At 43.3% G+C, this 14,711-nt stretch overlaps 1 protein-coding gene across 15 annotated transcripts in view; it reads left to right on the top strand.

Moving 5' to 3' along the window:
• Positions 1–14,711, top strand: part of LOC106605391 (regulating synaptic membrane exocytosis protein 2) — a 215,777-nt gene that overhangs the window by 123,672 nt on the left and 77,394 nt on the right. For 6 of the 15 annotated variants that reach the window (XM_045718553.1, XM_045718551.1, XM_045718558.1 and 3 more), the window contains exons 7-13: positions 2,150–2,370; positions 4,116–4,235; positions 6,727–6,826; positions 7,871–7,994; positions 8,627–8,673; positions 8,899–9,011; positions 11,006–11,053. In XM_045718553.1, the coding sequence (XP_045574509.1) occupies positions 2,150–2,370; positions 4,116–4,235; positions 6,727–6,826; positions 7,871–7,994; positions 8,627–8,673; positions 8,899–9,011; positions 11,006–11,053 (773 nt within the window). Of the gene's footprint in view, positions 1–1,937; positions 2,006–2,149; positions 2,371–4,115; positions 4,236–6,726; positions 6,827–7,870; positions 7,995–8,626; positions 8,674–8,898; positions 9,012–11,005; positions 11,054–14,711 lie in introns of all 15 variants that reach the window. The other 9 variants (XM_045718557.1, XM_045718562.1, XM_045718566.1 and 6 more) reach the window with 3 other exon arrangements.

A 14,711-nucleotide genomic window follows, 5' to 3' on the forward strand; every position in this document is an offset into this window, starting at 1 on the left:
TTGGTGGAAGAGTGGGCTAACATCCCACAGCAAGAACTGGCAAATCTGGTGCAGTCCATGAGGAGGAGATGCACTGCAGTACACTAGATACTGACTGTTACTTTTGATTTTGACCCCCCCTTTGTTCAGGGACACATTATTCCATTTCTGTTAATCACATGTCTGTGGAACTTATTCAGTTTTTATCTGTTGTTGAATCTTGTTATGTTCATACAAATATTAACACATGTTAAGTTTGCTGAAAAGAAATGCAGTTGACAGTGAGATGACGTTTCTTTTTTTGCTGACTTTATGTCACTGGTATCAAATATGTGAGTTGAAAACATTGTGTGTTAAAAGTGCTGTGTGTGTGTTAACATTTGCACAGCCTTGTTTTTAGTTAAGATGCCCAAATAATAATTTATAGTTGAAAAAACACATTTTAAATTGACTGAAGTTTTGCCTACGTTTTGTGAAGTTGGAGCTAACTTTGGGGAAACACATTTTGTTTAGTTCAGCTAACTCTTAGACCGGAAGGTTGAGTTTCCTTTTTAACAGTGCATACTTTACATTCGCCAAGCGATGTATCGACAAATCAGCAATGGAGACAGATCCAGTGTCTTGAATGGTCTACAGTGACAAAATCGGCGAGCAAGTGGCTGGCCATACCTCATACTTCATCGCTATATGCTTTTAATATGAATCATTATATAATGCCGAATTTTTGTCTTATTGGGTTGTAAAATGAGTGGCCAATGGAAGCTAATAGTACTACTAAATAGGAATGTTTATCAGGAATGTTTAATGTGTTGATATCTTCCATTGGGTGAGAGAGACAGACAGAGAGCGAGACAGACACTAATATCTCATGTTAACTTCAAAGAAAGAACACTCCAAAATGACTCCTCCTCTCGACGGGCCTCCTCAGCCCTCCGTCCCTCTCCTTCTGTCAGGGAAGACTCCCATCCCGCCTTCAACAGTCACTACTTCTCACTCTTTTAGTTACCATCATCAACCAGAGGAAACGCTGCTGAAGTCTATAACAACGTGATGTCGTTCTAGAAAGCAGGTCCAGAAGTCATGTTGGATCTAAAGATGATGATCTCTCTATCAGGAGAACGATGGGTGGAGGATGGATGGAGGAGAGAGAGAAGTGGAGGACCGAGGAAAGGAAGCGAAGAGCGAGAGAGCGAGATGGGCGTTTACAGGGGCGAGTTCTTGGTTTGTCTGAGCGAGCCAGTCTCCATCGATCCCCCTGACCCACATCAGACAGGTTACAGACAGACAGACTGACTGAGCCTTATTGGAGAAAGTGCACACACAGAGCACAGACACAGAGAAAAATATGAACTCTCTCCCTGACTTCTGAAGTCCCTGCCTGGCCTGCTGGGCTGAGGGAATATGTTTCTCTCACACACCCACACCCAGGCTGGTAAGATTGAACAATGTGAATTTCTGTCTGTCGCATGCTTTAAAGTTACGACTGCAGAGAGTTACAACGATATCTTTGGCTAGTTTGCATCAATAGAATGTCTTGGAAAAGAGGTTTGACTGGCAACGTGAGTGAATGATTTATGAATAAGAGTGTGGGGCCTGGTTTGGTCTTGCAACCAATGAGAATTGTTCCAAGACTAAACACAACCTAAATGGTCTGTGCTTGTGTTGTCTGAATGTGTGTTTATAGTAGTCATGGTCATGTACTCTGTGCTGGTTACCATTGCAGTATTGACTTCAAGGAGGCCCATCTACTGTATATGAACTGTATGTTTCTACTCTCTTCACAGGAGCTATTGTTGTTCACCTTTGAGTGTGTGTGTCTGCGTGTGTGTGTGTCAGCACTGTACGTTGGGGTTTCTGTGGTCCTCACCATTCCCTCTCGCTGTCTTCTCTTGTGTGTGTGTGTGTGTGTGTGTGTGTGTGTGTGTGTGTGTGTGTGTGTGTGTGTGTGGCTCCCACAGGAGATTTGGATGGCCACTGGTTGGACCATGCGTCATGGCATAGCAGCGATGCCTCCCCAATGTCTTTGGTGAGACATGCGGAGCCCTGCCCCTAACCCCCCTCCCTCCTCCCCCTCTCAGAGTCCTTTGTCATTTCATGTTTGCTTTGTTTTATTTACACCTCCGCATGGGTTTTCTTCTTTCTTTCTGTTTTTTTTATCCCACACCTGTAGGGGACAGTCAAAGGGGGAAAAGAAAAACTATTGAGCGGGCATTTTTGTCCGACTCAACACACAACACCTTATCTGAGAGGCAAAAGAAAATGGTGCGCTTTGGGGGCCACTCATTGGAAGAGGACGCAGAATGGTGTGAACCCCAGGTTAAAGACTCTGGCGTTGACACGTGCAGTAGCACTACCCTAAACGAGGACAATCAGCATAGCCATAGTGAGAAGGTACTGGAGACTATGTAGCCAAAATATCTGCACTTTGTTATTTTTCTTTATTTTTCTTTACCTACCTCCTCCGGTCTTTATCTGTCACTAATTGTTAAATAGTAGACATGTTTAGTTGTTTTTTTCTTTTTTAAATTTGAATTGATTGATTTTCCTTTGAACTTCGTCTTTATTATTATTCCGGGGAATTGATAAGATTGATTTCATTTCGACAGCAGCTTGCTGGGTGTTGCTGAAATAGGAGATGGGGAACTCCTCTTTCTTGCTCTGCTGTTTGCTCTCTGGCAGCATAAAGATCCATCCAGGAGCATTTAAACACAACCCTCTTTTTGTCATGGCACACAGCAATGTCCACTCCTCTAGTTGCATGTTGCTAGTTGCTCTCAGTCTGTTTTGTTATTGTTACTGTAGCGGCCATCTTAGTAACGTTACAGTAGGGTAACGACTCCTACCTCTCACAGACACAGGCCTCTAGTCCAGTCCCTCACTGGAATGACCCCTCCTCTCCCAACATACACTACCTAGTCAAGTCATTATCCCCCCTAGATCTCCACTCAGTCTAATACCAAAACTAAACCAACCACTTAGAACAGGGACGATTGGATTTGTTTTGCACAGACAAAGTTATGTTTTTCTTTTTTTCCCTTCCGCTGTCATGTTTGTTGTGATTTCATATTTTTTTTTTTGTCTCCATCTTGGCCTTAATCATCGTGCTGTGCTGTTCTTTTGGGAGTTTTCGTCCATAAATCCTACTTCGGTTCACCTCTTTTGTAGTTGTTGCATAATTACATTTTTCTTCATCTGCTTCTAACTGCTCCATAGTGGAGGTGTAGTGCTGTGTGTAGCAGGGCAGAGAGTGGTGGAGTGCAGTCTTAACCTCCCTCTGCCTTCAGCTAAGGCCTCCCTCACAGACCATCAGACAAAATCTACACTCATCCAAACTCAACTGGATTTGATGCCAATGTGGCTGAGTTTTAATTGAGATGTTCTAGATAGAGTGCAGATTTTCTCAGATGGTTTGTGTGGAGCTTCTGCTCTGCGGTGACTAGGAGGGCGTGATGGTTTGCCTATTTTACCCTGCATGGGGTGCTGAATGCTCTCTACCTCTTCCCTGTTGGCAGGATCACACACGCCCTGGCATTGGATGTGCAAAATGTTTCATTTTCATTGAATAACACTTTTGTGTGATACATTTATCGTAACATACCTAGAAAAATGTGATTTGAATCGTTTTAGTGAAAATAGTACCTAAAATCATATTGAAGTACTTCCATGAAATATGTTTGTGGACATAGCTAATCACTGCTTAAAATGTGGGCTGTGTTATTGTAAATATTGTTTTATTTTACCATTGTTTTAACATTTTGCCTTCAACTACAGTACGTATAACTGTGATGCAGTAGATACAATAATTCTTTTTGATTTTGATGAATTTAGTTATCTAATTGGTTTTGATGAACTTTTATTATCTAATTGTGACAATCCGGCTAATCCCAAAAGAAAAGACAGGTTATATAATCTGAAATAGAAAGGATAGAGACAGAGCTATAATCACCAGATTAGATAACTAACCAGAGCTTGTGTGATCGTTCATTAAGTCAAATGAAGTGATACCCCCCCACCTCACCCCACCCTTCACATGATACACACTTTTCTGTAGTAGTCTTTTTAAAGTGGTTGAAGTGAATCTGGTGTGGATGAGTTGTAAAACACAAGGTGTGTTGTTGCTGTGTGTGTTCCTATAGCATCCAGTGACATGGCAGCCCTCCAAAGATGGGGAGCGCCTAATAGGGCGGATTCTGCTCAACAAGCGGATGAAGGATGGAAGTGTACCTCGAGACTCAGGAGCACTGCTGGGACTGAAGGTGAGTCCGCCCCGTCTGTCTGACCTCTCTGTCTGGACTTCTGTCTATCTACTGCGACTGAAGGTGAGTCCGCCCCGTCTGTCTGACCTCTCTGTCTGGACTTCTGTCTATCTACTGGGACTGAAGGTGAGTCCGCCCCGTCTGTCTGACCTCTCTGTCTGGACTTCTGTCTATCTACTGGGACTGAAGGTGAGTCCGCCCCGTCTGTCTGACCTCTCTGTCTGGACTTCTGTCTATCTACTGGGACTGAAGGTGAGTCCGCCCCGTCTGTCTGACCTCTCTGTCTGGACTTCTGTCTATCTACTGCGACTGAAGGTGAGTCCGCCCCGTCTGTCTGACCTCTCTGTCTGGACTTCTGTCTATCTACTGGGACTGAAGGTGAGTCCGCCCCGTCTGTCTGACCTCTCTGTCTGGACTTCTGTCTATCTACTGGGACTGAAGGTGAGTCCGCCCCGTCCCGCCCCGTTCCAAAATGGTATCCTATTCCGTATGTAGAGGGAATGTCTTGCCGTTTGGGCCTCGCTGAAGGGTATACGCAGTGGACATATGTCTTATTGACATCATTTTCTGGTTGTAAACTGGTTTTGTGGTTGAGGAAAAAGCTGTTGCTAAAAAGACATGAACAAACCGTCCTTATCAACATCTACTACAACCTGATCATGACATCATAAGGGAGTCCTTACGACCAGGTGTTCAGGGCTCAAAAGGCCCGTACTGAAGATGATCTAACCATTGTTGAATGATATTGTTGAGTTGTATATTATGAGTGGACACTACACCTTGGTACATGTATCAGAACAAAATAAGAACGCTCAAATTCTTCACCACAATAAGCAATGTTTTCATATTATTTGTAGAAACTATGCTGTGGCTGTTTTTATCTGCATATACATTTTGAAGTGATATGTGTGGGTGCCTTGCCTAATTATGAATTACATAATTGTATTATTCATGATATAATATTAATTAGGCGGCTAATTATTTCCTTGATTAATATTAATGAGCTGTGTCTTGATATGAAATACTTTATGTTCATGACTGTGTTCCAAATGGCACCCTATTCCCTATATAGCGTACTTATTTTTACCAGAGCCCTGGTCAAAAGTAGTGTACAATATGGGGAATGGGGGCCATGTGGGATGCGAGTGTGTGTATCCAAACATGCTCACATTGAACCTTTTTAATCAAAGACATTCATTGGCTCAGTGCAAAAAAACCTCTCCTAAACTCTCTCTGCATCCCAAACTGCAACCTATTCCCTATATAGTGTGCTACTTTTAACCAGGGACCTGGTAGTAGTGCACTATATAAGGAGTAATGTACCATTTGGGACTCAGTCTCTAAACTACCAGATGCCGTGAGAGTGTGCTATGCAGTGTGGTTTGTAGAAAAGCCTATTTGAAATGTTCAGTCAGAGACACTTTACTGTAGATAGGGAGATCACATCTGAAACATTGTGATTGTACAGCTTATTCCCCATTTTGTACAGTACTGTAACTAGGCTACTAAACATATGTCCCATATTTACAGTATATCATGATTAGACGGTAGATTTTCTGATGAAAAGTATCTTAGGTTTTCTTTACTCTTCCTAATACATTCATTTGAACGATCTGTGCAGCTTGGGATGGTTTAAGATCTGAGCACACACAGCTAGCCAAAACACAGTGAGGGGCTAGCACAGTGAGGGCCATCAGGAGAGAAAAGGAAAGTGGCAAGATGGGAAAATCATGAATGATTGAATGAGCTTCCTGAATTGGTATGTTTGTGTCTGGTCAGTGCCTCTTTGTGCTGTACGGTACGCTATGTGTTTTTCCTCACTCAGCAGCAAGCAGTGACCAGCCAGTCTGTTTGTCTCTCTCTCTTTCTAACTCTCTCTATCTATCGTCTCTCACTCTCTGTCCCTTTCACTCTCTCTCTCGCCTGGCTGTTACATAAAGCCATTTAATTTAGGAGTCTTCCCTAAGATCCTTTGTATGTTGGCATTCAACTGCCATTAAGAGGGGATTTTATTTGTCTGATGCCTGTGGAGGGAGAGCGGTTCAGGGGCTTACAGAGTAGAGCAGAGCTGGGCTGCCTGGCCTGCTATAGGCCCCCCAGGCCTCAAGTGTTCCAGCACAATGGAGAGAGAGCACCATGCAGAGAGAGGTGGCCCCAGGGTTCCAACACAACACAACACACAGGGACATTCAACATGATGAAAAGAGATGTACATTTTGACTAAGCATGTAGCTACTTTCTCTGTTCAAGAATAGCACCCTATGGGCAGAATGACGCTATGTGGCTACATGTGCAATTAGAATTAGGCCTAGATCTGCAGGTTGCATTTTAAAACATGGTCAATAAATATGTTTCTATCAAACAAAGTGATCAGTACATCCATATTCCTTCCCTGCCAGGCTGCTTGCACCATATTGAGGGAGTGATTATGTTACTGTATAATACTATACACTAATACAATACATGTTGATGTGTGTTGCTTCCTTCATAGGTGGTGGGTGGAAAGATGACAGAATCTGGTAGACTTTGTGCTTTCATCACTAAAGTGAGGAAAGGAAGTCTAGCGGATACTGTTGGACACCTCAGACCAGGTACCTTCTGATCTCATTTTATACTCTAACCACATCCCTTACCATGGTTAGAACTACACGTATTATGTGTAGAACTACATTTACCATGTTTAGAACTTCACTTACTATATTTAGAACTACACTTACCATGCTTAGAACTACGCTTACTACCTTTAGAACTACACGTACTATGCTTAGAACTACACTTACCATGCTTAGAACTACGCTTACTACCTTTAGAACTACACGTACTATGCTTAGAACTACATTTACCACATTTAGAACTACACTTACTATGTTTAGAACTGCATTTACCATGTTTAGAAGTACACTTACTGTGTTTAGACCCGCATTTACCATGTTCAGAAGTACTTACTGTACTTAGAACTAAACATTTACCATGTTTAGAAGTACACTTACTGTACTTAGAACTACATTTACCATGTTTAGAACTACACTTACTGTGTTTAGAACGGCATTTACCATGTTTAGAAGTACACTTCCTATGTTTAGAACTGCATTCACCATGTTTAGAAGTACACTTACTGTGTTTAGAACTACACTTATAGATATAAGATTTTTACAAGCACGCTGAAGATTGTCAATACATTTCTCATGTACACAGCACTGTAGATTTAATAAGCTACTTCAGTGATTCAAGAAACATTTTGATTACTTGGTGAACTGGTGCTGAACTGGGTCAGAACCTTGTTTTAACTTCTGACACCCTTTGATCTTCATTTAATAGCACTAATTACAACATGTATGAACTAGACAGATGTGCTGTTATTTGTTACCATAAGGGTTGCGACCGAGGCCTATTCAATTATTTATAATATTACCTTAGCAGAATGATTATAATGCTGTACTGTTTGTTTATGTGTGCTGTGTTTTCTACAATACCATTCATATTCTCCTTTTTTTCATCATGTGGGCTGGCTCATGCTTCTAACCACACGGATCATGTTTTTAACTATATTTATAACTATGCTTCCCATGTTCATAACTGCACCGTACCAGCTGACGTCTTGGTGTGTGGATGACTGACAGCATCTCGTTTCACAGGCGACCAGGTGCTGGAGTGGAACGGGAGGTTTTTACAAGGAGCCACATTTAAAGAAGTTTACAATATCATTCTAGAATCAAAGCCAGAACCCCAGGTGGAACTGGTGGTCTCAAGGCCCATAGGGTAAGACCTCCCAACAGCAACTACACTTATTACTACTGAACCATCACAACTACAGTGTATTCTCATTCATACATTTGTAGAAATATGTTTCTTGCAGAGAGAGAAGATGTGAGAAATGGAAAAAAGGGGGCTGAGTGTATTTGAATGTAATTTGCTTTGCTAGCACCGGCTTGTTTATGTAACATATCTGCCTCCCAACCATCCCTCCCTTCCTCCCCCCCCAATATCCCTCCCCTCCATCAGTCCTCCAGTGTGATGACAGTGTCAGAGGCTCATATGGGACTAGCAGTGCGGCACAGTGAAATGAACAGTGGCTGCTGCCTCTCTCTCTCTCTCTCTCTCTCTCTCTCTCTCTCTCTCTCTCTGTGTCTCACTACCCACTCTCCCCCCTCTCCTCCACAAACAGCGGGATGCCAATCATTTTTGAAAGTAGAGATACCCAGAGAAATCAGAAACCCCTTTGCTTTGTCAGTGTCTATATTTGACCTGCTTTGTATTGCTGAGGGAGGGAGCTGCTGTACAGGAGAATGAAGACTAATGCTCTTCTTAGGACCATTAAAATACAGTGCATTCAGCATTAGCACCAATTGATCCCCTCCTCATTCCTCACCCCCCCCCCCCTCTCCTTTCAGAGATATTCCTCGGATACCAGACAGCACACATGCACAACTGGAATCAAGTAAGTCTGGCTTTTCTTTCATTTCCCAATGATAACTAATTCGCCTGCGTTAATTAATCAACCTTGAAACATCAAGCTGAGGTATTGTCAGGGAGAGGTGATGATATCTAATTTCTTTCTCTCTCCCCTCCCCCTCCTCTCTCTTCCTCTCCTTGAAGTATGTTACCAAAATCACAGTGTTTCAGATTTGATCATGTGACCTCCCCCCTGTCTGTCCTGTCTCAGGTTCGAGTTCCTTTGAGTCTCAGAAGATGGATCGCCCCTCTATCTCTGTCACGTCTCCCATGAGCCCCGGGATGCTGCGGGACGCCCCACAGTACCTGTCAGGACAGCTCTCAGTGAGTACCCTACTACAATACCCACAATACACCATGGCTCTGTCTGGGCCTACATTACCTGCAGGAAAGGATCATACAGTTTAGATTCACACAGAGGGTTTGAGAACAGATGTTTTCTTTCTCTGCAGTATTCAGTGAGAGTAGCTGGAGCTCTGGAGAGTAGCTGGAGCTCTGGTAGCTGGAGCTCTGGAGAGTAGCTGGAGCTCTGGAGAGTAGCTGGAGCTCTGGTAGCTGGAACTCTGGTAGCTGGAGCTCTGGAGAGTAGCTGGAGCTCTGGAGAGTAGCTGGAGCTCTGAGAGTTGTTCAGTTAGACCCATCCCGACCCAGCATTGGACCACAGATCATGTTGCCCTGAACCATGTTGCTTATTATCTGATGCCTAATATACTCTTGGGGGATGTGAGTAAAAGGCTTGTCAGTTAAGATAAACATGGGAGGAATAAACTCTGAAACTCAGGATTCCAGACGGAAATAGACTAATGCTAACCTCCAATACTTATTTTGTTGTCTCAACACTCAGGATATTTAGTTTCTTGGAGAAAAAATAAAGAGAGTTATGAAATAGTCACAGCTTTTTAATCCCTTTCCTTATGATAACATATCCATTTTATATGTGTTTATAAATAAAAAGATATCATGAAATATATCAAGCTATCAAAAATATACCAGTCGATATCAGTCAATATATATCAGTCTATCAAGTCCATAGTGCATTTGTTTATCATAAGAGCTGAGACTGTTTGATAGTTGACTGTGTGTCTGTAAACACTGTAAGCCTTCTACTGTAATGTTGCTCTCCAGTAAAACTGCTCCTAGAGCCAGAGAAGGAAGGAAGAGAAGGAAGGAAGAGAAGGAAGGAAGAGAAGGAAGGAAGAGAAGGAAGGAAGAGAAGGAAGGAAGAGAAGGAAGGAAGGAAGGGAAGGAAGGAAGAGAAGGAAGGAAGAGAAGGAAGCTTTTGATGTCAGTGTTCTTTCTGCTTGTTGTTGTTTTCTTTGGTGAGGAGGGGAGATCTAATCTGTGCTGCTGCTAGCGTCTCCGCCTGGCTTCTCTCCTCTCCTGGCTCCTCTCCTCTCCTGTCTGTATGTAACGGGAGCATGGAGGAGCAGAGTGAGAGCCAGGGAGAGAGGGAGCACAGAGAGAGGTAGCAGGCACACACAGGCCCTCCAGTATTCATAGGCCTACACCCAGGAGGCCCATGCTGACAGTTATGACGCAAATAGAACCCATTCAGCCAATCATGCTGCAGTTCTGATCTCTGCAATCCCTACCTGTAGCACTCAGCCCCACACCACTCAGATCCAGAAGTTCTCTCCATTTCATCAATGAGTTGACCTTGAAACCAAAACAAGAGTATTTGAATCGTACTGTAGTTAATATACTGTAGCTATACTGTAATTAATATACTGTAATTAATATACTGTAGTTATACTGTCATTAATATACTGTAGTTGATATACTGTAGTACATTACCTTGCTGGATCAAGGTCCAGCTGAATGGTATGTTGGATGCAGTTAGAAATTGTAATGTGTTTTTACTATACATTTTTATTATTTTCAAAACATGTTGAGGGAACAATTGGAATTGAATACGTCATTGTGACGCAAATGTTAAATGAAGAAAGGAAGGAAAGTTACAGTCCAGAGAGCACGGAAGGGAATGCTTAGTTAGAAGTCATCAATCATTTTCTGTGAAAACGGGAGCAGAGCAGCCTCCTCCTCTCTCTGAGGATTACAGTGTGGAGGTACAGAACCCACAGATAAGGCTCCAAGACAATACAACACATTAGTGAATAATGAGATGCAGATTGATGCTAATGAACGGTGGGGAAAAACACACACACAGCTAGATTGAGTCTCTGTCCCCTCCTCCTCTAAATGTGTTTGTGTTATTGTGACACTGGTTAGAGTCCAGTGAGTGTGTTTTGTTGGTTATTTTGTGTTTCTTTTGGTTTTATTGCATTTTTCTTTGTTGTTGTTTCATTTTGCTTACCCAGAGCCAAAGCCTTAGTAGAAGAACAGCGCCTTTTGTCCCTAGGGTCCAGGTAAACACCTGTCTGACTCACAGACTGACTCTCTTTGGTCTTCGCTCGCCTTTTTCTTTTGCCTTTTTGGTTTCCTCCATCTTGGAAAATGCATACCAGGGAAATGGCGGCATCTTTCCCTTGCAGTGCGGTGCATTATGTCATTATTATTATTATTATTCATTGATACCATATAACATGATCATACGGTTATGACAGGAGTCTCGACTCTTTGCATGACTAACTAATCTAAAGGAAATATTTCAGAGAGACACCCTTCCATTGCCAGATCCTGTAGCCTACACTCAACAGCAACAACAAGCTCAAACACATTGCTCAACATCAAATCAAACTTTATTTGTCACATGCCCTTAACCAACAGTGCAGTTCAAGAAGAGCTAAGAAAATATTTACCAAATAAACAAGTCAAAAATAATAAAAAGTAACACAATAACATAACAATAACGAGGCTATATACAAGGGTACCGAGTCAGTGTGCGGGGGAACAAGTTAGAGGTAATTTGTACATGTAGGTAGGGGTGAAGTGACTATGCATTTGAAGTGACTGGCCATTTGATTAATTTTTCAGCAGTCTTATGGCTTGGGGGTAGAAGCTGTTAAGGAGCCTTTTGGTCCTAGACTTGGCGCTCCGGTACCGCTTGCCCTGCGGTAGCAGAGAAAACAGTCTATGACTTGGGTGACTGGAGTCTCTGACAATTTTATGGGCTTTCCTCTGACACCGCCTATTATATAGGTCCTGGATTGCAGGAAGCTTGGCCCCAGTGATGTACTGGGCCGAACACACTTTCCTCTGTAGCACCTTACGGTCAGATGCTGACCGGTCAGATGCTGAGCAGTTGCCATACCAGGCGTGATGCAAATGGTCAGGATGCTCTGGATGGTGCAGCTATTAGAACTTTTTGAGGATCTGAGGGCCCATGCCATGTCTCCTGAGGGGGAAAAGGTTTTGTCGTGCCCTCTTCACGACTGTCTTGGTGTGTTTGGACCATGATAGAGCGTTGGTGATGGAGTTTCAAGGAACTTGAAACTCTCGGCCTGCTCCACTACAGCCCTGTCGATGTTAATGGGGGCCTGTTCGGCCTGCCTTTTCTTGTAGTTCACGATCAGCTCCTTTGTCTTGCTCACATTGAGGGAGAGGTTGTTGTCCTGGCACCACACTGCCAGTTCTCTGACCTCCTCCCTATAGGCTGTCTCATCGTTGTCGTGAGCAGGCCTAACACTGTTGTGTCGTCATCAAACTTAATGATGGTGTTGGAGTCATGCTTGGCCACGCAGTCGTGGGTGAACAGGGAGTACAGGAAGGGACAAAGTACACACCCCTAAGGGGCCCCAGTGTTGAGGATCAGCGTGGCAGACGTGTTGTTGCCTACTCTTACCACCTGAGGGCGGCCCGTCAGGAAGTCCAGGATCCAGTTGCAGAGGGAGGTATTTAGTCCCAGGGTCCTTAGCTTAGTGATGAGCATCGTGGGTACTATGGTGTTGAATGCTGAGCTCTAGTCAATGAACAGCATTCTCACATAGATGTTCCTTTTGTCCAGGTGAGAAAGGGCAGTGTGGAGTGCGATTGAGATTGCGTCAACTGTGGATCTGTTGGGACGGTATGCGAATTGGAGTGGATCTAGGGTATCCGGGAGGATGCTGTTGACTTGAGCCATGACTAGCCTTTCAAAGCACTTCATGGCTACCGACGTGAGTGCTACGGGGCGGTAATCGTTTAGGCAGGTTACCTCCACTTCCTTGGGCACAGGGACAGGTCTGCTTGAAACATGTAGGTATTACAGACTCGGTCAGGGAGAGGTTGAAAATGTCAGTGAAGTCACATGTCAGTTGGTCCGCGCATGCTTTTGAGTACACGTCCTGGTAATCCATCTGGCCCTGTGGCTTTGAATGTTGACCTGTTTAAAGGTCTTGCTCACATCGGCTACCGAGAGCGTTATCACACAGTCATCCAGAATAGCTGGTGCTCTCATGCATGCTTCAGTGTTGGTTGCCTCGAAGCAAGCATAAAAGGCATTTAGCTCATCTGGTAGGCTCGCGTCACTGGGCAGCTCGTGTCTGGGTTTCCCTTTGTAGTCCGTAATAGTTTTCAATGTGACATGCTGGTAAAGATTTGGTAAAACTGATTTAAGTTTGCCTGCATTAAAGTCCCCGGCCACTAGGAGCACCGCTTCTGGGTGAGCATTTTCTTGTTTGCTTATGGCCTTATAGAGTTGGTTGAGTGTGGTCTTAGTGCCAGCATCGGTCTGTGGTGGTAAATAGACGGCTACAATTAATATAGATGAGAACTCTCTTGGTAGATAGTGTGGTCTACAACTTACCATAAGGTACTCTACCTCAGGCGAGCAATACCTCGAGACTTCTTTAATATTAAACATTGCGCACCAGCTGTAATTGACAAAAAGACACACCCCCACCCCTCATCTTACCAGACGTAGCTAATCTGTCCTGGAAAATCCCTCCAGCTCTATATTATCCGTGTCGTTGTTCAGCCACAATTCTGTGAAACATAAGATATTACAGTTCTTAATGTCCCTTTGGTAGGATAATCGTAATCGTAGGTCATTAATTTTGATGTAAGTGGGAGTTTACTCTCTCAAAAGGCAGCCCAATCTGCGTCCTCTTCCTCCGTCTTTTCTTCATGCAAATGACGGGGATCTGGGCCTCTTCCCGGGAGAGCAGTATATCTTTCTCGTCAGACTCGTTAAAGGAAAAAGCTTCTTCCAGTTTGTGGTGAGTAATCCCAGTTCTGATGTCCAGAAGTTATTTTCGGTCATAAGAGACTGTAGCAGCAACATTATGTACAAAATACCGTGGCAAGAAAAAGTATGTGAACCCTTTGGAATTACCTGGATTTCTGCATAAATTAGTCATAAGATTTGATCTGATCTTCATCTTAGTCACAACAATAGACAAACACACTGTGCTTAAACTAGTAACACACAAATTATTATATTTTTCTTGTCTATATTGAATACATAATTTAAACATTCACAGTGTAGGTTGGAAAAAGTATTTGAACCCCTAGGCTAATGACTTTTACAAAAGTTAATTGGAGTCAGGAGTCAGCTAACCTGGAGTCCAATCAATGAGACGAGATTGGAGATGTTGGTTAGAGCTGTCTTGCCCTATAAAAAAACACTCAGAAAATTTGAGTTTACTATTCACAAGGAGCAGTTCCTGATGTGAACCATGCCTCGAACACAGAGATCTCAGAAGACCTAAGATTAAGAGATGTTGACTTGCATAAAGCTGGAAAGGGTTACAAAAGTATTTTTTAAAGCCTTGATGTTCATCAGTCCACGGTAAGACATATTGTCTATAAATGGAGAAAGTTCAGCACTGTTGCTACTCTCCCTAGGAGTGGCCGTCCTGCAAAGATGACTGCAAGAGCACAGCGCAGAATGCTCAATGAGGTTAAGAAGAATCCTAGAGTGTCAGCTAAAGACTTACAGAAATCTCTGGAACGTGCTTACATCTCTGTTGATGAGTCTACGATACGTAAAACACTAAGCAAGAATGGGGTTCATGGGAGGACACCACGGAAAAAGCCACTGCACGTCTGAAGTTTGCAAAAGAGCACCTGGATGTTCCACAGCGCTTCTGGCAAAATATTCTGTGGACAGATTAAACTAAAGTTGAGTTGTTTGGAAGTGACACA

Source organism: Salmo salar, chromosome ssa05, assembly GCF_905237065.1.
Source record: "Salmo salar chromosome ssa05, Ssal_v3.1, whole genome shotgun sequence".
In the NCBI taxonomy this organism is placed as follows: Eukaryota; Metazoa; Chordata; class Actinopteri; order Salmoniformes; family Salmonidae; genus Salmo; species Salmo salar.